This window comes from Anopheles arabiensis, chromosome 2 (assembly GCF_016920715.1).
Source record: "Anopheles arabiensis isolate DONGOLA chromosome 2, AaraD3, whole genome shotgun sequence".
NCBI lineage: Eukaryota > Metazoa > Arthropoda > Insecta > Diptera > Culicidae > Anopheles > Anopheles arabiensis.
This window is the reverse complement of record NC_053517.1, coordinates 44959531-44982130: the sequence shown is the minus strand read 5'-3', so window position 1 is coordinate 44982130 and position 22600 is coordinate 44959531. Positions and strand designations below refer to the sequence as shown.

The 22600-nt window shown below is 43.7% G+C and overlaps 2 protein-coding genes across 8 annotated transcripts in view; one reads left to right on the top strand and one right to left on the bottom strand.

Annotated features, from left to right (window-relative positions):
* The window catches only part of LOC120901633 (rho GTPase-activating protein 100F), a 36265-nt gene extending 33074 nt beyond the window's left edge, over positions 1 to 3191 (bottom strand). For 3 of the 4 annotated variants that reach the window (XM_040309746.1, XM_040309770.1, XM_040309762.1), the window contains exon 1: positions 2831 to 3191. The gene's annotated coding sequence lies outside the window, so the exon portion shown is untranslated. The other variant, XM_040309754.1, reaches the window with a different exon arrangement.
* Positions 3192 to 6615: 3424 nt separating this feature from the next.
* Positions 6616 to 22600, top strand: part of LOC120902013 (transcription factor RFX3) — a 32357-nt gene continuing 16372 nt past the window's right edge. For 2 of the 4 annotated variants that reach the window (XM_040310470.1, XM_040310442.1), the window contains exons 1-4: positions 6616 to 6828; positions 7239 to 7446; positions 9221 to 10054; positions 10136 to 10367. In XM_040310470.1, the coding sequence (XP_040166404.1) occupies positions 9650 to 10054; positions 10136 to 10367 (637 nt within the window). In that variant the 5' untranslated portion in view covers positions 6616 to 6828; positions 7239 to 7446; positions 9221 to 9649. Of the gene's footprint in view, positions 7447 to 9220; positions 10055 to 10135; positions 10368 to 22600 lie in introns of all 4 variants that reach the window. The other 2 variants (XM_040310461.1, XM_040310451.1) reach the window with 2 other exon arrangements.

The following is a 22600-nucleotide window of genomic DNA, read 5'->3' as shown; positions in this document are numbered from 1 at the left end:
TTGAAGACACGCTGCTCGTTAGTGAGGGTTAATTATTTAATTCAATTGTGGTATTTTAGGCCAAGCTCGAGCGTTAGTGCCTTAGTGTCTTTGAAGAAGTGTCTTTGGGCGTCCCACAGGAAGTGCGAGATGACTATCGAGACGATAATCAAGCAAACGATTTAATTAATAGAATTGGAAATTGGACAAATTAGCAGTTCATCGATACGGGGCAGCAATTATCATCAAGCGAACGTACAAACTCTGATGAACACTTCTATAGCGCTCTCTGCAAGTAGGATCTTCCCCACAAGGACATACACAACCCGTGCCAGTAGGTAATGATGTCACAACTTGCCCCCACATCCGATGGTTGGCTATTTTTAAGCTACCATGCGAGAGAGGAAAAAATAGAACGCTAAAGATAAACTATTCCTCCCCTGCTTTCTGTCTGACTATCAACGGCCTGCCATGCTTCCAGAGCTAATATCAGCCTAGAAAGGTACCAAGAACGGAACAAAAACAACATGACGCAAACCATAACACATCTGGCCATTCAATTTCCAGTTCCCTGAAAGTAATTGCAAGAAAGAATACATCCTACCCCTGGATCTAGCCTTCCAGCTGAGCTGATGCGCGGGTTTTGTTGGATTTCTGCCTGTTTTGTTTGTTGCTGTGCTGGTTGCAGCAGCTTCAAAAAACGAATGAGGAAACAATAGTTCTTTGCTGTTGTTACTTCAAGTAATTGGCAAATACAAACAGCCCACTGCTCGCGCTCCTGTGCACATCGTTATAGCGGGAGGACATTCTTCCGGAGACACCTGCATGTGTCAAGCAAATGTATGCTTTTCGTTACCTACGTAAAGAACCAATCTTCCTTTCTCTTGTGCATGTGCAGGTGTACACGGCTGGTGGCCTACATCGCAGGGCTACATAATCCCCCAGTGCCGTTGTCGAAGGTAGTGCAATGGCGACCCTTCCCTATCTACTTCCGGTTTGTCTTCCCTGGTACGTTCTACATTGGCAGTGCATCTCAGCAACACCCCAACATGCGCGCAGGCACAAACACATGTACACACACAGCGACAGTAGACAAGCAGGGCACGTGACTCCATTCCAAGGGAGATTGGAGCAAGCCTTTTTTTCTACCACCTCCCTCCCCCCCCCCCCCCAGTTTGCCAGTGCAGAATCTTACTCGTGTAAAGTGGATGAGGTTTTTCACTCGTTTTTCCAACGCCTCATTCTGGTCTTCCTGTTTCGTTCGCATCGTTCGCACTGGCCTTTCTCTCTCCGTGCTCTTGCTCTTCCTCCCACTCTTTCTCGGTGGCCAAATTTCTCTCGACTTTGCCGCTTTGGGAGAGAGCGTCTTTTTTTTCCTGCCTTTTCTGCCCTGCTCGCCCGAAGCGTTTCTTATCAGAAGTTGTTCCTTCTTGGGTTACGGGTTGCGTGCATGCGCGCCGTAAAATTCATCCACTTCCCGACGCCTACTAACACACTCACGCGTTAGTACAGAGAGCAGCAAAGTGGAAAGAGAGAGAGAGTTTGAGAGAGAGAGAGAGATAGCGAACGTGAAAGAGAGGGATGAAAACTAGGCCCTCACTAGATACAGACACATGCTATGGCCACACCGTCAACGACCTCACTCGGGCTTTCGGTGCTGGTGCAGCTTTACTCCCGCACGGGTTTTGTAGGCTTATGAAAATCGTCCCAACTTTTAGGCTTTACGTGAATGAGATAGTGCCTGCTCGCTGTTCGCCATATGCTCTCGTGTGGCTATGTGTGTGTGTGTGATTACCGTGCGTTTATGTGTGTGGTGAGTGCGTACATGTACGCCCGTACGCCACTGGCAGATAGCGTTTTGGGAGAGAGAGCAACACACCGGAATCGAAGTGGAAGGAACCTGCCTGCGATCGATATTTCACTGCTGCTGTCCCCAACACGGCTGCCCCTGCCCCAACTCAGCAACTTTGCCACCCATCCCAATGCCTTGGACACGGGAGGAGGGGGGGATTTTCCGTGGATTTTTTTTTGCCCACCAGCGCAAGCCTAATCGCCGTAAAACCTTACTGCTTCCATGAACTTGTTTTCCGTGTGGAATGTAATAATTTAGCATTTTTCATCCACTTTTCATCACTTGCCACAGTCAACTGCAAATGCGCGCACACTGATGCATGCACACAGCAGCACACACACACACAAACGTGCACCAACGCATCACAATTTGAAGAAATCCGGGTCGCCACCTTCTTCAATCAACGCAGAAGCAAACGCAATGGCCCTATCCGCTGGTACGCTGGAACAGATGGGGGGAATGAATTGGTGTAGCGAATCACTCCGCAACACATAATTCTGGCCAGCTGCGAGCAGAGAAGCGAACTGTACGGATTCTTCCAAAAAATCACTTAAATTCCGAGTACACACATACACACATGCACACCAAAACACACCCACTACACTAACACAATCACCCGGATGAGGAAGCTTAATGGTTCAACTTTTACTTGTACATAACATTTTCTGCACACGGCAACACGGCGTATTCGTACCATTTGCGGGGCTTTCTTTTTTCCAGTTCTGCATAATTCTTGTTCACACACACACGAGCCGCACTTGCCCCTCACACTCCCTCACTAGCGGCACACCCCTTCACACACGACACTAGATGATCGCAGAGACGCCACCACAGCCTACTTAGGACGCCACCGCAACAGCAGTGGCAGTAGTTTTCATTTCCGTTGCCCTTTGCGCCCTCCCCACAATCACTTCACTCACACACTCCTGCCTAGGATCTTGCCCGAGGTTGCACCAAAAGGAGTCCGTTTAAATTTTGCACCATCTTATTTTCCATTACCTGGGTTTTGCTGTGTTTTGCCCTATTTTGGCGAATGCACACCCCACACCGGAGAAAAACGGAAACTTTGTTTCCAGGGTAAAACTTTGCCCAGTGGCCAGGAATTCGGGTGCTGCTGGGAGGGAAAGAAAACGCCACTACCGTTAGTGGTTATAAATGTATATAACCGGAGCGTGAGAGCGCTCCTAGCGGCGGTGACCGAATGCGAAACCGTGCGGCTGGTGAAAATTCACTCGGCCCTTCGCCGAGCTGTTTTGTTAGTTCGCTGGTCGGCTGATGGCTTTCTTCGCGCATTACTCTCACGCTCACCGTTAAGGACCACCGTACCACCACGTCCGGCCACTTTCCTGCTTCGTTAATCCCGCTTCCCCCTAGCAAAGGGGACAAATGGGGCGCACGGTAGTCAGTGGAACAGGGTGGATGGCGGAAGACATCCCCTGTTAAACGATACACACATTTAAAGGGACGTTTCGATAGGATTTTCCCATCCCTCTCTATCTCTCTCTCTTTCGGCAGCTTTCTGAGTTTTCCGCTCTCGGTGCGCTTTCGTTGCGCTCGTTTAAGGCATAAAAGAGAGCGTTTTTCCCTTCGTTTGACTCTCTTGCAAGATTTATGCTCTATGCTCTCTCTTTCTCTTTTTTCATATTCTTCCCGTTCTGTCTCTGTCACACGCATTCATGCTTGCTTTAGTTGTTTGTGGCCGAGTTGGTTATGTTTTATGTGTAGCTATGCTGTGCTCACACAAGTTTTTCACACAAATTATTTGATCATCACAGCTCTCCTCGTAAATGATGACAACCCACAGTGGTGAATTTCTACGCTGCTGCTACTGAGCGAATGCTCCAGTCCTTCGTTATGCTTTGATTTCATTCGAACAATTGCTAGCACTAACAAAAAAAAACCAAATTACCATTAAAATCGCAGCACACATACACACAAGCACAGGCTAGCGCACATAAGGCCTTTGCACAAATTGACACCTTCAACGATCGGTGTGTGTACCTTTCCGTTTTGAATTCCTTTCGCGTCGCATTGATGAGGAGCTTGATTTTTTTTTCTATACGCACCATTTCTTCCCACCTTTTCTTCCTTTAACGGCAAAGAGCCGCCCAGCAGGAGTCCATCAACCGTAATATTTTTTCATAAACCCTCGTCCTTCATTCTTCAACTTTCTTCTAGCGCATGGAATAATCCGAACAAGCAAAAAAAAAGATGCCTTCAACAGAACCGTCCATCCACGCTGGTCCCTGATGCGTAGGATTCATTTGATGTGTCTTGCTGAGTGCTTCACCGCTGGTCGGAATCAAAAAAGCAAGAGGCAGCCGGTAGCTGACCAAAAAATCTAATAAATCCCTCCGAGACCGGTAACAACACCCAGCGATGCGTCCCGGACCTTCACACTTCGTCCGCTGCCACAACGGCACGGACTGGTGTGATGTTGAAAAATATGTTTTTTTTTGTAGCGAATTTTATTTTGCCCCAATCGTGCCCTCCTTGATTCAAATTCCTTTTGTACAACATTTCGACCGTCGTCCCAGCTTCCCTTTCATCCGTGTGATCCGACATAATTTCTTTTGAAAGTAAACAAAACTACCAACATTTCTTCTCCCGGTCCGATTTTTCGGTGCTTTGCTGCTACGGCTGCGTGTGGGTAACCATGGCCTACCATGCTTTTCCCGACTTCTTGGGCGTTTTTTGCTTGCGTAGGGACAACACTGCACGCAGAAGGATTTGCCGTGCCACAATCATACCTGCTCGGAAAATGAGTGTGCGAGTGAGCGGGATCGCACGAGTATGGAACATGAAGAGAAAGAAAAGATTATCAAAAAATCTGTGTAAAAGAGATAGCTAGCGACAAATCCGTCCAAACACCCACCACTCCAACCCACTTAATCTCCCCCCAGAGATGATGTTCTAAAGGCGATAGTTTTGTAAGTCGCTGTGAGTAGTGCTTTCTTTCTCTGCCCTGCGGTAGCAGACGGTTTTGCTCGTAATGGTTGTGGATGATAAAAAGTAGAACATAAATGTTCTGCATGCTTGAAAAACAATCTTTTCGGATTGGAAATTATTTCCATACAATCGTGTTTTTGGGGTACACATTTTTCGTCGTTGTTTTTTTTTGCACTAGTGTATGTTTTGTTTCTTTGTTTGTTTTTTTCATGATTATGAAAACCCATATCCTAATATAGTCCAGGGCCAGTCTCGTGGTACAGTCGTCAACTGGTACGACTTAACAACATGCCCGTCATGGGTTCAAGTTCCGAATGAACCATGCTACCCGTAGGCAGGACTGACTATCCCGCGTGGTATTAAATAAAGTCTCGAAAATCTGTATAGGCTGGCATGTCCGCGCAGGATGTTATGCCACATAGAAGAAGAAGAAGAAGAAGAAGAAGAAGAAGAAGAAGAAGAAGAAGAAGAAGAAAAAGAAGAAGAAGTATTTGCATTGAACTGTCTGCCATCTACCGACAACCAACGAAAAAGATTGCTAACTAAAAAGATGCATCGATTACTGGTTACACAGGATATTCAAAATAATAACGGATCGCTCATGATTCCTTCGCAAAAGTTCTGCTTCTATACTAAGAAAAAAAACTTTTCAAATATTGAGTTTTTCAGCAGTTTTGGTCCAAAAATACTAGTTTATGCAGGAATTATAATTTCTCCTTAGCTAGTTATATTACCTTGTCATATAAATTATCCTTATCCAATTATTACATTTCATATTTTGAAAATTCATTTTACTAACCTTCAACTCCACAAAGTTGAATATTTTTTAAATATATTTTAAAAAGAATTCAAACGTAAATACGTATTTTCATGCCTATAATGCTCTACTTTTTCCTCATATTATTTCGTATTACAATTATAAAAATCATTACGAACCGAAAAAAGTGTTGCTTAATTATCAATTTTTATTAAACTCTATAATTATGAAATTGTGCCAACCAACCATATATTTTTGATAATATTGACTCTGAAACAATATCAAACAATGAAAAATGAATATTTTACAACAAATAATCGCATGAAAAAGGTACTATCAATATATTTTATATAAGACAGCACTGAAGATTTTTTTCGTAAAAGCAAGTTTTCTGACATAAACAAAAATAAATAAATGAGACTTCAAAATAAAAATAAAATCTGCAATACCATTAATATTGATGTTTTAATAAGAAAAAGTACTTACCTTTCAAAATGATTGGAATACTCGTGTATGCAGAGCATATGAAGGTGTATATTTGGTCATTGATACAACGGTTAAATGTTTCAAATGAATGTGAAACATTTCATGTAACGGCGGATTCAAACAAGCATGCAGTACAGTCTACACTCCCATTGAAACGGCGGCTGGTTTGAAAGTTTTGGAAGCGGGAAGCTTAGCATGGTGGCTGACACTGAACAAACAAACTCAAAGAAGTATAAATTCTATAAATGTTGTTGAATGATTATGAATTTTATTTTAAATAACATATGCCACTGAAAATATTTTTGTGTACACCAATTTATCGCTCGTGATGAAATATTTCAGCTTGCAACTTAATTGATAAAGTTTAGCCTATGTTTTGCCCTTATTTAAACTCAACAGAGATTATTTCTAGCGTATGTTGCAAAACTTTGATACCGATAACTTTGATGGTATTATTTCACATTATTATCGAAACGAGCCACTAAACAGAAATGAAGAAATAACCAACATACGTACGAGACCGTCGCCCATTCGCTGTCTACACTTTGCTCAGCAGTGTTTGACAGCAGCTGTCAAAATTTTGTCTCCTTGGCAACGAGCTGAAAAACGAATAACAAAATAAAAGAGATTTCACCAAAGTAGTTGCTACGAAACTGAGGCAAAGGATTTTCCGCCTCCCCATTTTTTCGCACAGGCTGTGTGCCCCGTCGACGACACTTTTGGGTGAAAACAAGCAAACTGAACCGAGGGGAGCGTCCATATCGTATCGTGAAAAAGACAAAAACTGCGCTCCAGTGTTCGTAAGGTGAGAAGTGCAACATATTCCTGTATGGTGTTTCTGTGCTGAAATCATCGTCCTCACCTCGTACACCCAGTGCAGCAAATCCAGGCAATTGGGCAGCATTTATCGAGTGATGCCCGCGTACGGAAGGATTGGGAAAAGCAAAGCAATCACCTGCTGGCGTAGTGCACAGCAGCTTTCGGTACGCGAAACGGCTAATAAGTAGATTTTGTGCTTGTACAAGGAACCGGTTCGTTCGCATAGCTTACCGACTGAGAAGGAAAATATTGCATTCCTTCGTAACTGCTGGAAAACGAGCCAAAGGGCCACTGCTACTTCCTGCCCCATTAGCCTGGTGTGTTCGAGTGTGTGCGTGCGTGTGTGCGTACGTCATGTTGGAAAACTAACATTCTTCCTTTTGCTGCTGTGACTAGTGCTTGTGTAACAACAACAACAGGTCGTCCGTCGGTGCGATAGAACCTTCAAGCAACAGAACCACTGCTGGAATGCAACCGTCCACTTGGTAGAGCAACCTCTATATAGGTGTCCCCTCCCCAACATCAACGATGGATCGAAACTCACACCAGTGCGAGGATTTTTCCCCGGAGAAGATGCTCTACATCCTTCGAAAAGGATAGAGAGGTAAGTTCGGCTGGGTCGGATTGGGGAACAGGGTAGCGGGGGCGATTCGGTTGGAAAATTAACAACGCATGAATGCAACTGTCCGCAAGGCAATATGGCGGGGACCGTGTGTCACAGCGGGGCACTGTGTGGGGTTTGCCGAGCTAACAATTTGAAATATGTGACTGTCCCTTATTTTGTTGGACCCTGATGACGATGGTGTCCTTACTGCTTCCTTCCGTGGCTCTAAACCGTCTGGCCTGGTGTTTGTTTACAGGGCGGCAGAACGCCCAGAACTTATGCGCGCCTGGGAAGACATCGGGCATGACGGTTTCCAGGTGCATGGCACGCGTTGCCAAGGGTTGCCAAGTTTCACGCATCATTGGGTCGAGAATTTACCACACTTGTTCTTGGTTTTTTTTTTGTTGTCGATCGCATAAATGGTCCCAACTTTACGGAATGTGATTTTTTTTTTCAATTGAACTTTTTGAAAATATATTTCATAATTACACAACTTAAAACGTGAAATGAATGTGAGGATATTAGTGCATGTACGTTACCGATCTCACATCATACAAAGCATGTGTGACGCAACACACAAGTACCCTAAGCAAAGGATACTACGTTCTTTTGCGCCACTAAAGCTTACTCCCCACCCAAGCAAAGAATGTTCCACTTGAAAAGGTTTTCAATTTGCTCACGACGATATATCCCCCGTATCCAAGGGGAACGATATATATTTTTTCCTCTAGCGTGCATTAGCTCTACTACGATGCAGCGATCGCGTCCCCCATATGGCGTTCGCCTAACGCGCCACCAGGACCACACGCTCGGGGAAGTGCCCTTTAAAGCGCGACCCCTAACAACGGACCGCGAAGTTGTTCAGCGAAGCGTATCCTGGGTCGGGTGCGCAGCTGGCCGTGCCTTACTGTGTTGCGGGAAAAGAGTGGGACCCCTGGTCGCAGTACAGTAAAGGATACAGCGACACAGACAGGCGTTCGGGGGAGTCTGTTTGATCGATACGGTTCCGTTCGACAGTCGCCTAGTGTTTTAACGTGTTTTCTTTCCTGTGCGCTCTGTCTGCTTTCTAACAAAGTCCGTTGCCACCACCATGCACCGGTCGTCCTTAGCAGCACATTGCAGTCCTTAGTAGCCAGGTTTGATCGCTAGGCGTCAGTAGCCGTCCTGGGCTTGGTGCATTCGTTTCTGTTTCCTGACGACCGACCGACCGACCGGCGTTTGCTGTTTTGTTTTTCGCTAATTGTGCTTATCAACAATATATACAATCGTAGAAATACACCGTGTGTGTTTCCCCGTGTCCTCCCATCGGCAAGGTGCGTGTGTGTGTGGGTGTGGGTGTGTGAGGTGTATAGCGTAATGTTTAATCTCCCGGAAGATTTAAATTGACCCGTCTTTGGCCTGTGCTTGTTTTCCGGCGATTGTGATGTGTTGTTTCTATCCATATGGGAAAATAAGAGAATTGGAGAGGACGAGGATGTGAAAATATAACATTCATTTCCGAACCTTGTGCTGAACAAAAAATCAGCAATTTCTTAGAACCAATAGTACAATCAAACAGCAATTTCAGGATTGTTGTGCAATACAAAATCATATTTTTACAATTCAATTAATTATTCTAAGTTCCATGCAAAGCCATTCTGCCATAGCTCAAGTTGACATTAGTTCATAAAGCTCTCAATAGATGGCGTATATGGTAGGATAGTTAAACCTACGCTTAGGCCGTTAATAACAACGAAAACCAAACGAATTCAAAGCAGTTTTCTCTTCATTTCAGGATTTTTTCCTTCAGTCTGGGAACATAATTTTCCTATCCATCTCAAGAGAGAGAAAGAGAACATTAAGCATCGAAACAAAGAAACAAACCTACAAAACTTATCATTCAAGCAAGAGTAATTTCGCTCGTCAAACGAAGCTAGTAACAATTACCATAAAAGCATCAGTACCATTTCACTCTCCAAAAACTCCAGTGATATCTGTGCCGCCCAGACATTCTTGAATAACATTTCATATCAACGCTTAACCCCGTTATCATCAACGACAAACTTTGAGCTGTCGCATGTTATAGAGCGAGCGACCAGGCAGGTCCTGACACACTTTACAGGGAAGATTAACAGATAAACTATTTAACCGGCTGCTCTCCTAGTGCCCGAGAGTACTATTTATGCACAGCAGAACGCGCATTGATATTTTAGCACCGTAAAACATGGCGACACGTTTAGCAGCGCAGCGAAACTTTATTGCCGTGATTCCCGCCGTGAGCGGTGGGTCTGCTTCCGTAACAGTCGAGCCTGCTGGCGAAGGAGGAACCACAGCAGCACAGAAACCCGTCACTGAACCCGCTGAGACCGAAGGCACAGCGAACGGTACTAGTCAAACCGCGGCCGAGGTAGTAACGGTCAGTGTGGCAAGCTCGTCCCCAACCGTGATGGCTTCCCGCCCTGGTGCAAATTCGACACAGCTATCCACAATCACCATTGCCGGTGGTGGGCTGAAAAATGGAAACGCGAAAGGAGCGCTCGTGCCGACTGCCCTGCTGGCAAACAATTCCAACATCATGAACATCCTGAGTAACGCGAATGGACTGTCGTTGCAACAAATCATTCAGCAGGTTCGTTAAGGCGTTGAGTAAAATTATCAACCTGCTCGTCGCTGTGCAAATTACTAATGAATATGTTGTGCCTCTTTTTAGAAGAAAATTGTGATAAACACAAACGGTACGCTGATCGACCTAGTACAGTTGAATGACGATAATGAAAGTGTCGAGATCAAGGCCGACGGTGAGAAGCTGCTGGACAGTTCGACTGCAAACGAAAGCGTGGAAAGCGGTAGCTCTGGTTCGGAAGCCACTGCAGACGAGACGCCACAGGTGGCCGTCGTGCAGAGTCCGGGCGGTGGTACGCCTCAGTACATAACCGTAACAGGTAAGTGGTGTTGCAGCTTTTTCTTAATCTTTGTTAGTATATCTCAACTTGCCTATGGATGGTACACTACATTAATTCTTGTTAATGTTGTTGACATCTTATTGTTATTAAAAACGAAATAATGAAATTCTTTATGGATTCTCTAAGTCATTCTTAAGCTTTTTGCATCTTTTTGAACATTGAATATTGAATTTATTGTTTATACGTTTATTTACCTAAGCAAGCTTTACGGCGGTCTTTAAAAAAATGTAACAAGAAAATGTATTTCTCCTCTGTGTGTTGTATGTGTATCGTACTACTTTTTATGTATTCCGAAGTATGTCATCGCGTATCTCGGGGGAACACGTGCATATATATTATAACATATTTTGGATTACTCAACTGTGAGGTTTAATTACTTCAATACATTTTTTTGTAATTATATTTACACAGCCAAACTTCTCAAAAAAAAATCCACGAACTGAACTGTAGGTTAAACACGAATACAGTCTGTTCCCGAGTGACGCGGTTCTCGATTTAGGCGGATTCGGAGATACGCTGTTTTCTAAATTTGGCAGATCAAATGTCAAATCAGTACAATATGCTTCGAGAATTGTCCAATGCAGTATAAATTGCATTTTTGCCAATAAATTTAATCCACTTACAAGCTATCAGAATATTCTACACGAATCGTATCAAATAAATGATAATGTGTATAAAAGTACAAAATAAAATAAAAAGTATAAAGTAACCAATTGTATTTTGGTCGAAAACCGTGAAATTCGACTTACGTGGATTCCTCGGGAACGCACAAACCGCGTAATTCGGGAACAGACTGTACGATTATGTGAGGTTCACATGTCTCTAGATTCATTGTTCTCGTCATAGCGGAATACGATAGCGTAAAAGGCCGTTCTTTGAATTGTGTGAAAGCAAAATTGATTGTCCCAAATTCACTGTTTGACACTGTTCAACAAATTAATCGTGTAAAATGTTACAAATTCATTCGAGCATATCCATTATCGACGATTTGGCAAACACATCGATATTTGAAAATGCTGACGTATCCAATTTTTACTACGACGGAGCATTATCCGCAGACGCAGATGATACGACGCACTGCTTTGTTTGCGCAGGCGTGACATATTCGGGTGTTGTGTTTACCATGGACGGGACTAACATTATGAAGGAAGTTGATTAGGGCGCACGCACGACCAGCTTTAAGGTCACTGACCCAGAAGGGATAAAAAGGCTCCCCCAACTGGGGGCCAATGCGTCCGATGGCGAAAATGTAACGCTCGGAAATATGTTTCCTTTCGTCAATTGCCACACTGCGTGACGACACGTGCGTTTTAGACGTTGCGAAGCGCTACGTGTAGGCTTATTTGCGTTCCCAGAATCAAAGGGCATTGATCATCGGCACATCTTCGTTCGCCACGGTTGGCTACCGCTCGCAGTAGAGCATTGGCCGTGCATGCAACATACGCACACCTACCTGCTGGCTCGTAAGTGGATGGATACACGTGAGGAATTCTGGCACCATCGGTGCGTAAATCGTTCTCGGAAACATGGTAGGAGCGCCGCGGGCGTAAGAAAATTGCAGACAAAATCGACAAATAAATTTCGCATATAAAGTGAGCAGGCAGGGGTCTCCCCCTCGAGCGAGTGGCGGGATCCCCTGAAGTATCTAGGGGATACACCATTACACGGTTTGGTTCTATGATCCAATTTCCCTCAATGGCTACGTATTGACACTTTTTGACATTTGAATTGCTTACAATCGTATTCCAATTTTCTTGTTTAGAGTCATTGTACCATTAGCATGTGCGAGCCTTTCCTTCAAAAGCATAATCATGTCAATTATCGGGCAAAAAACATACAGCATACGCTTCCTCGAAAGCATTCCCCCGGCTGTGATGATAGAAAATTTGTGGATTTTGATTTGTTTGTTTATAGTTTGCGTGTTTTTTTTTCCTTCCGTTTGGCCGTCTTTGGCTTCTCTGGTCTCATGTCTCATTATTCTCGCAAACGTTCCCTCGTTGTGGCTGCTTCTGGTATTATCATCGTGTGATGTTCTTGTCGCAAACCTTCCCCCAGATACTGTCGCCCTAAACATGCCCTTCTCCGTTCCTGAGCACATTCACGTCAAATCAGTGTTGATAAACAACTCATCTTTTGATCTATTATTATCTCGATTTCATTTCACCGCTTTTTGCCGTGCTTCCGTGGGCCCTTCGCTTCAACCCCGCATTTATCGAGGGGTCATAGTGCGGGTAGCTTAATTAAACGTATCCTTTTTTATAATAGCAAGATCCGTGTGGCCACGGCGGCTGCTTCATGTACGCCCTTCACCGCCGACAAACTTGTCAAAATATACGTCAAAATACGTGTAATCAGACACGCTCAGTGCAACTGCGAAAAACCCGTGCCCGTTGTAACCTTGAGTAAGGGTCGGTGGTGGTTACCGTTTACCGCTGCTTGCATGCACTGTCTCGGAACCTAGGGAAGGGGAACTTAGCACTGGCACAATTAAATGTATCACTTTTAGCCTGCGTATCCTGCGACGGGCGGTGACGGTGGTGGCACCAGCCTAATCCTACCTTCTGCTGTTCATCACTCATTATCTCGTCAAGTGGGTTCGGCACTGTTCCGCCTGTCTGGAAGGAAAGAGCGCACTGGTCGCGGGGGAAGCCATCGAAGGATGCGCTAAAGAAAGTAAGGATCACAAATTAACAGCCAACCGTATTCCGTTCGAGTGAGCGAATCGTGGCGGGCCATCACCAAACCCCGCTCCTCCCACGGTCAGATTATCAACAACAGTGGCAGTGCCGGCTGTTTACGGGCCTGATTATAGGTGGGCCACCAGTTGGCTGGGGTGGTAATTGGGGTGAAATTGATACGGTTTCACCTTCCGGTAGCGGCGTGGCAAAAGACGGGAGCGCTTCCACTTTGTGTCACTCCGATCTATTCTGAGTGGCTTTCTCAATTTTCCTCTTTCCCATCAGCCAACATCACAAACCAACTCCGGTGGCTGGCGGCAAGAATGTCCTAGGACTAAACCGCCAGCACACCGTGTTCGGCTGAGTGGAAAGGACGAGTTTTCTTCATTTTCATCACGGTGAAGAAGCATATACCCGCAACAACAGCAAAAGCATAGAGAGAGAGAGAGAATGAAAACACCGTGTCTATATCCAACTGAATTCGATGCGATCACCCCTCCTGCGCGCCGGCAGTGCGTCCAGAAGCTGGGCTGGTGAAAAACATTGCCCCCTTCACACCGTAGCCCCTCGTCCTACCGTGCGCGCGGCGTGTTTTGTAGATCATCGATGCGATAGCGAGACATCAAGCCATATGATAAGGAAGGATAGGTCGAAACGCTTTCGCCGGAAGGCGAGCATTTGGAGAGAAATCTCGAACTAATTAAAACTCTTAACTAGCGAGATATCTCGAACGCGTAAAGCGACATTCACGCTAAGCAGCATCGATGTAAAGTTTTATCTTCTTGATCTAAATTTATTTGCCCGACCCGACGTATGGGCTGTGGTGTAGAAGTTGGAACAAGAACAAGATTTTCAGCATGAGGAAACGTCGGGGTTTGTGTCGGCGTATTTTCTTTTTTTTCTGCTCTGCTGGGAGAGTTTGTGGCTTGCCGGTTCGTAATAATAAAGCGTGCAAGCGTGTCGTATTAGCGAGCGGTGGAAATTAGTTTTGCTCAAATTATTGAGCGCCAATTTTTGTTTCGTGCGCATCCACAGCTAGTGGTGTTTCACGTGTCTTAGAACCTCCGCAACTTGGCAGTTCATGAGTACTTGGTATCTTTAAATGGCCACGCAAGTTGTTCAGGCGATGCTCGTACCGCAGGATTAGAATTGTAACTCAAATTAGCGGTTTAAAATACACCTGAGCAGTTTTACTTTTAGTTCTACTCCGCCAAGTTTACTGCTACCGTCTTCACGTTACATTACACAATAGAATGCAAGTTTTAGACTGTTTTCCGTTGCCAGGCATGATATTTCATGCCTGGATAGTGAACATGCGAGTTTTCTATTATGTAGTTTTGATGTGAATTTGAAATATTGCCCAAGTACGTTGAACGGCTTACAAAAACAATGAAACCTTTATTTCTAATTGACGTATCATACAACCCTTTCAAGAGGCAAAAGTTCCACGTTCCTTCAGATTAATCCGACCGTATTCAGCTACAACCTTCACTGTGTAAGGCTTGTGTGGACATGAGAATCAGATCACTGATGTGTTTATCACCCAAAACGTTTGTTATCCTTTTTTAAACCCTATACTGCACACTAGTAAAATAAGCAACAAAAAAGAAATTCCAAAGCTGTTGCGATTTGTGCTAGGTTCAAGAGCTGCGTCCCCAGACCCCAGACGAGAGAAAGTGTGTATGTATTGGGATATGATGTTGCAGTTTAGGAAGGACGCGTATAGGGACAGGAGCAATGTGCGCACTACATCCGAAGCGAGCACACTGCAGCATCGAGGTGTAGTGAAGCGAATGTAATCCTGAAATAATTAGTCTTGATTGGAAGAATTATCCCTCCGCGTGCTCGGCGGGACTTCGCCAAAGTCCTTCGTGCGGATCGTGCGCGGATGCACATGGCTGTGGTCCGCACGCAAAAAGATATAACCCCGGGTGTGTAAAGGTGCAAGGCACGAGAGGCACGGTACGATACGCAAGGGGTGCAGGTCATCACTTTCAGGCGCGCACTTAATAATGGGAGGATTAACAACAACTCGAAAATTATATCGACCCCAGCTATATCGTGCGGGATCGCTCTTGACTCGCTGTAGTTGAATTGATTTTTTACCTTTGATAACTGTTGTGTGTGGCCGCCGCTGCTGCAACATCCCGTCCCGTTTCGGTGTCGTCCGTGTATGAAGTGCACGGCTGGTGGCCGGTGGTAAACAGAAGCCGTGAGGAGGAAGAGATGAAACCCATCAGCTCGTAACATATGCTCTGGATGCTGAAGCTGTTGGGCAACATTTGCGCATCAATTAATTAGGATTACGCAGCGGGAAAAACAGCCAGTGTTGCGCGTACGCTTCTTACCTGCTATCTGTCGCACAAAAAAGGGGTTCTGAGGGTGATGCGAATGGTACAAATGAGCAGATAAAAATAATAACAATAAACACAAAAACATGAGAGCAAGAGGGTTGAAAAGTATGTGAATATGTTTGTGTGTTTCGGGCGTTTAGGGTGGTGGAACTGTTGGGCGAGGCAGTTTCGTCGCCACCTGTACGACTGGGACGGGCGTATATTCGTCGCATTGTCGGCTCGGGTTATGCAACACGTGCCTTGCGAGAGGCTGTGCTGGATGCTGACACGTGCATGGAACGAGTAATTGATACACACCCTCTCAGGTGGATCATCGTGTTTTCGAGCAGTTTGGAAAGATGGTTATCGCCGAACCGCTGGCCAGGAGCATGAACTAACACATGATTCCCGCCCCTCCCTCGCTAGTGGTCTCATAAAATGATTGATTTAATTGTTCGCTGTAATCTACAGTTGCGCTATAACAACAATCTCGTTCCTATTTTTCAGCGGGAGTTGCACGATTTACTGTTGTCCTCAACATTTCTTGTCCATCGTGGGTTTTTCTGTTGCAATATCGTCGGATTTTTCACTCCTTTTTTAATGCTATCTTTGGATGGCGCGCAACAGGTGTACCATTTCCCATCGCCAAATAGGGATCGATATCTGAGCCGATCAGGTTCGTCCGGTTGCTATTCACTGTGCGCTGATTGTTATCGTTAAGTTTTAAAGCAGCAGCGATGAAATGCATCGATCGAGATCGATTCGGAACAATGTGTTAAAGAAAGAAAGGCCTTTGAATGGAGGAAACACATAATCTGGTTCAATTGTTCTGCCGACACCTGATGTAGTTCACAGCAAGTTTTCATTGTACAGTTTATCATGGTCATAATAGGCGGAATATTTGGTAGTTTTAAATTATGCTCATAAGTGGTATGTTCAAAACAATAAGTCATTAATAGGTATGTGAGTTATTTATACATACTTTAATTGATTAACACATGAGCGCAAAACATTCTAATTGCACTATTTTTATGTAAAAGATTCTCATTGATGTGTATTCTTTAACATATAACAATTTGAGTTTGTTAAAACTTTATAATATATTTAGTTAATTTAGTGAAGTAGTAAGAGAAGCATTTTTGCTACATTTGCTTCTCTTTTTGCTTTTTTCTCACACCCCATCTGGAGGTTGGTTTTGTAGTTTCACAACTTTGAGAAATAATGCCAAACCTCCAAACCGCTGCCCCAAAGATCAAGACTATGAGTTTCTAAAATGAATCGTCCATCGATCCCCGGTATGCATATATGTGTATCAAAAATAGTTTCATAATTGCATTCCGCTGTTAAAATGAAACATTTCACCCGTAATATACAGACCAACCTCCCGAGCTCGGCAACAACCTCTTGCCCCCTGCATTCTTTACAAGTCGCTGCTTAATACTTGACCAAAATACCCGTATTTTCTAAGGGCTGTTGCTTGCTTCATTCGGTCCATGTGGTAGAAAAAACTATGCGCGTTGTAAGCATGATGTCCGTTCTTGGCGCATCGTTTCCTTCTCCAAACAAGTGGAGGTACACTTCAAAACAAGTGAGGTTTGTTTTGATGTGCATGCGTTCCCACTCACTTGTTTAGCGGCAAGCGGTGCCACAATTACTTGTGAACAATCGGGAAATGAAATCTTTACAATATCACCTCACAGCCTCCGGCAGCGACGGTGCGACGAACTCTCGCTCTTTCGCACTGTTTAAGGTAGCTTTTTTCCTACCAAACACCCCAGGTGTGCGCCGCCTTTGAGAGCTGCTAGATTTCCCGATCGATTTACGTTAGCTCGCAGAGCTTCTACTATTTGCGTGAAGCTAGACTGATGCCAAGACTGAGTTGCACTGTCCAAGCAAAGAGCAAACCGGCCGCAGGAGATGACGGCCATCATCCTGTTATTGCCGGATGTCGATGCTCTCTGCCTCATGGGAGGCCTAGCGAGCATGCGCTTGCATGTGCTCGGTGGTCGTGGGATAACATCCGCTTCTCTCGCTCGCTCCTCTTCATTTTCCGTGCCTTCCTGTTCATGTACACTCCGTTTTGTCCAGGATGTTACGGGGCGGAGCCTAACCAGATCATGAGCATGCTGCATGCTGTGTGTATGCGTGTAGGGATGCTTCGAGCATCAGGACATCTACCTCCGTGATACGCCCATTTTACACCACCAGTGTGCGGTGTAAAGTTTTTAGCATGACTTTTCACGATGGAAAGAATATTTCCCGTACATGGCCTGTGTGCACCGTGGTGCACCTCTTGGAAATGATCTCTCAAGGTCGTTAAAAATTGAAATCTTGGTCTAGGCTCCAAGTCATCACAACATATCCAGGGTAGCCTGAAGGTGTGAAATCAATCACGCAACAATTAACCGTATACTGTTTCATGATTTTTTATTCTTCCGAGGATTAGGTCAAAACACGTCTAATCCTTGACCCGTCGGTTTCTGGGGACGTGCGGGCTTTCATGAAAATATCTTGAAATTGAATATAGCTGATTTAGAAAATTGGCTACAGTCTGGCTTATCGGCGTTTGCTTAGGCGCTATACTATGGCCACACCTACCCGGCATGTCCTTTCGTCTTGATGAATTTAATGGTTCGTGTTGAAGCTAAGGTACTAATTTCATGATATTGTTGATGTTGATGTAGAAAGTACAATATTATCCAGATTTTTATTTATCGACACAATATCCGGACTATGCAGAAGAACAAAGTGAAAATTCATGGATGTTGTTTGATAGTGTAACGTCCTCTCCAAATGTTCACCATGTCATAATATTCTGCTTTGTTGCAACAGTTTGGACAAATAGAACCAACCGAACTTGTTTATGGTCTTTTCGGATTGGCTTTGGTGCGAGGGAAATGGTCACAGGAAGAAGGGATCCGGAAAATGGGAAAGGAGGGAGTAAAATTACTCCTAAAATACCGTGCCAGAGCAGGAACGCATGCACCATGTGTACGGGGAAAATGTTGATGGTAACGTAGCGAGAGAGGGATAATCGATTGAGTAACGGAGAGCGAACACATCCACTGGCTGTGGAAGCTGCGTGAAGCGCGGAGGCGTGCGTTGGGCGGTGGCCTGAGATCGGAAGGAGGGAGGGAGTTTGTGCCGGAAAAGTCCTGGCGTGTGCGGTGCACCAGGGGATAGATTTCGGTATCGAATTCAGTTCATTCTACACCGTCGCGTCGTCGTGGACCCGTTGCTAAGCGTCTGCCGCTATCGTCAGCGTGGAAACGTACGCCAGCGGGCGCATTCCAGCAGCCACAGCAGCGGATGCAGTGATTCAAGCCAAACAGCTGCCACCGCCAGTGTGTTGATTTTGTGAATTCGGTGAATCTTGTCTTGCCGGGAGTTTCTGCCGTCTTTCGGGGACGGAGGTATTGTTGGCGACAGTTGTGTTTTCCTTTGCTTTGCTGCAGTGTTTGTGAGCATAGTGTGGATATTGTATATGAGAGTATATAGAAATTCTTATGCTTTTCATTACAAAAACGATTAGCTCGACCTGTTGGAGGAATTTCAAATGCATGCCGATTGTTAACACCAAAATTCATCGATGCAGTCCAGCTCTCCACAGCATAGACGCAATATGCACAGCATAGATCAAAGGATAACATTTCGATAGAGTTTGCACCAAGTCGATTTTATGAACAGATTTGTTGTTTAGAGTTTCGTATATCTTTAGCCTGCAAGACGTGGCGACTAACCAGTACACATTGAATCAGGAAATTCACTTTCACTTTCACGGTTCCAACAAATTCAATGAACGACGTGGGGGGGACGGGTCAGGATCATCGCCGGAATCGAGTTATCAATGATATGATGGCTGATAGAGTGCAATAGATAAAGTCTGCGCTATCGTAAACAGAGCGAGTGAATGTGAGGCCAGATAGAGATAGAGCGAGAGAGCGATACATAGAAAGAGAAAGAAAGAGAGAAAGATCGCAGTGTGTGAGAATGAGCTGGTCCTGAAGATTTCATCCCGTCGTAGCCGCACAGCGGTATGCCCCAAAAGCGTGCCGATTTCATTCAGTATCGATTTTGTTCGATTGCTCGTTTGAGAGACGCTGTGCAGCTCTACGCTTCCACTCCGGACCCAATCTTCAATCCAATCGGCATCCATCCACACCCGCTGGCACTGGCCCACTCCTATCGGTCCCCACCTCGCTGTGCATACGAAATCAGGCCACTTGGAAGGATCGAACCCCGTCTTGAGTGGCTCGGGCAGCACAGCCGTAGTGATGGTGATGGTGTAACCTACATTCGGTAGGATCCCATGGTAACTTCCTACGAGACGACGCCAGGCTCGATCAGACGCCCAGAGTCCTTGCAGCTAGGATTACGGAACCATTCAGACAGGCTGCCGAGTGCATCACTGCAATCGCTTTAAGTCGGCGCCTGTACGGGGAAGGCAGGCGAGTAACGTGAAACATGGGGGCCCATGGTCGTCCTTGAGACAAGTACCTTATCACCAACCTGCTGACCCTTCCGCGTACTGTTGTGATATGTAATTCAATGAATGAACTTTACGTTAACCGACGGCTATTCAGAAGTCAACCGGCTGTTGATCGATCAACGGTAGATAGTTAATCCGTTGGGTGGCTTATTTCTCCCATAGTTCAGTGTGTTGGTCTGTTGGCGTGTGTGAGTGTGTACATTTGTGTCCAGTGCGTATTTGAGAGATTTCAAGAACTGTGATTCAACGCTATTGTATGTTGAGGTTTCGAAAGCAAACAAACGATAGCAGCATAATACAACGAAAGCCATATACGGATATAAACCAACCAAGTTGAATGTTTGCCGAAGTGTGTACTGCTTGGTAAGATACGCAGCAAAACTAGGCTTGGAGTGTGCCGATAAACCAATTCCGACGCAATGATGTACAACAGGCGCTGCAACAATATGTCCTATTGTGGGAAATCCTACTCGCTGCACAACTCATGTAATGTATAATTTAATATTTCTTTGATTTGTTGTTTCCTGTTTCTTTTTAAACATGTGTCATTGCAAGTATCTCTTTCTTGTTATTTAAATACAATCATTTTACGATCTATTTAAATCTGCTTTTCCTACGCAATAACAATAGGCTATGTCTAATTATCCGATCCTGATTCAATTCTTTTTTAGCTTGTCAGTCATTGGGGGGTTTTACGATACTAGCCAGTTTTTTTTATATGGAGCTTGACAGCTGGCATTTGAAATCATATCAACATTCCGTAATAAACCACATGACCAACTAGCCTCAGATTTTTGGCCTAGATTATTTCAACCTGAAAAAATGTACACAAATGTTGTTTCGTCGCAGAATTGATCATGCTTATCTATTATTGAATTTATTTGCTGGTGTCAAAATATTTGGTCAAGAAAAATGTATTAGGTTGTTTAAAAACGTAGTAATGTTTGTACACAATTGACGAAGTAAATATGGCGGAACCCAACTGTCAAATGAGTTAGCCCGGATGATGAATAATTTTCCACTGACCGGCTGAAAATTAAGTTTTCTGACTTAAATTATAGAAGAAACCATTATTAATTTTCTAACTTATCTAAGATGTTGGTCAGAACAGATATTGCACGTTCCTATTCCCTGTCAATAAATAATACAGTGCGCATTTGATAGTTCGCACGTGATAATCGTAATCGGTGTAAAACTGGAAATATATGAAATATTCCAATCAACTCATCAACTAAGCACAAATAGGTTTTTTTTTCTTTTTATTTGATGATTCATTAATCTTCTTCATCTATGAACCAACAAGTTCATAGTTGCTGGTTCAAAATGTCCAGCCATATATGGTAAATAATTATTTCATCTATAAAGCAATATTTTATACAGAATTCAAAAAGCTCTGAAGTAATCGTTGATGCACGGTTGAAGAATTATTACACTCAAAATTTAATCGATTAAAATAGTGTTTGTAGGTCAGATATAGGTCAGAGGTTGACAAACTCTGCGACCCGAAGAGTCAATATCTAGAACCTAGAAAGAAAAGTAAATATTTAAATTAATAAACGAAATATCAAAATATATGCTGTCTATGTTAGATGGCCCTTAGAACCATCAAAGAGCCGCATGTGGCTCGTGAACCATACTTTGCTAACCACTGATACATCCATATTCCATATTATTATAGCTTCTGTTGAATGAAGAGCATCCATGAAATTTTGTGTATTCACCCCGTAAGAAATATTCATCGCACATCGATTGGCCTTAAATGTATTATCGGTTCTTAAAGGATTTAAGACATTTTCAGGATTTGACAGACCAAAATATATCCTTAACGAATCATAGTTTGAATACCTTATAAAAAACTGGAGTACATCGTGATAGGCGTTTTTTGTGTCATAACAAGTTTTTTAAGATAAAACTATCCAGAAGTACAGATTCCTTCTTAAAGACTTTTTTGCTCAAAGGCTGAATTTTGCTGAGCTCAAATCAAATTATTATTATTACTATTATTATTATTATTATTATTATTATTATTATTATTATTATTATTATTATTATTATTTTCATAATAGTTAAGCCATGTATAGACCAAACCGTATCTTTTTTTCGTAGGACTGACTAACCTACTATTGGAAATTCATATGTTTCATATAACTTTTCATATAATTTTTACACTTGGTTCATTTATGTAGCTCTTTACTTGGAACTCTATGAACATTTTAGGAGAAATGGGATCTTTCGGTGGCAAAGTTTGTCGACCAAAAACGGTTATTGCGCCAAAGAAGAGGAGAATACAAATGTTATGCGACTATTTACTTATTCGATGGTCATAGTATGTATAATCCCAGTAAATAGCAAAAAAAAAATAGTTTGTGCCTCACTGATTTTATTTGTACACTAATAGATTTGTCTAATCTCGCGCAGTTCCCAATTATAATACTCTTCTGTCAATGCCATTGAGTTCCAATGCTTTCAAACAAATTTATTCTTTGTGTATAGCTTATCTTTTGTAGTACATTGTTCATTTTTTTAATTAGCTGCCAACAAAATTATTGTTGTTGTTTCTTTGTTTTGCTACATATCGTAATCCTCCAGACTTTTGTACTTCATTTGAATTTAGTCCATACAGAATCCCTCCGCTTACAAAGCTTCCCTCACCCTGAACTTCATTCAGATCGGCCATCTTTTATATGGAAGCAATTATTGGTGAGGTACGTG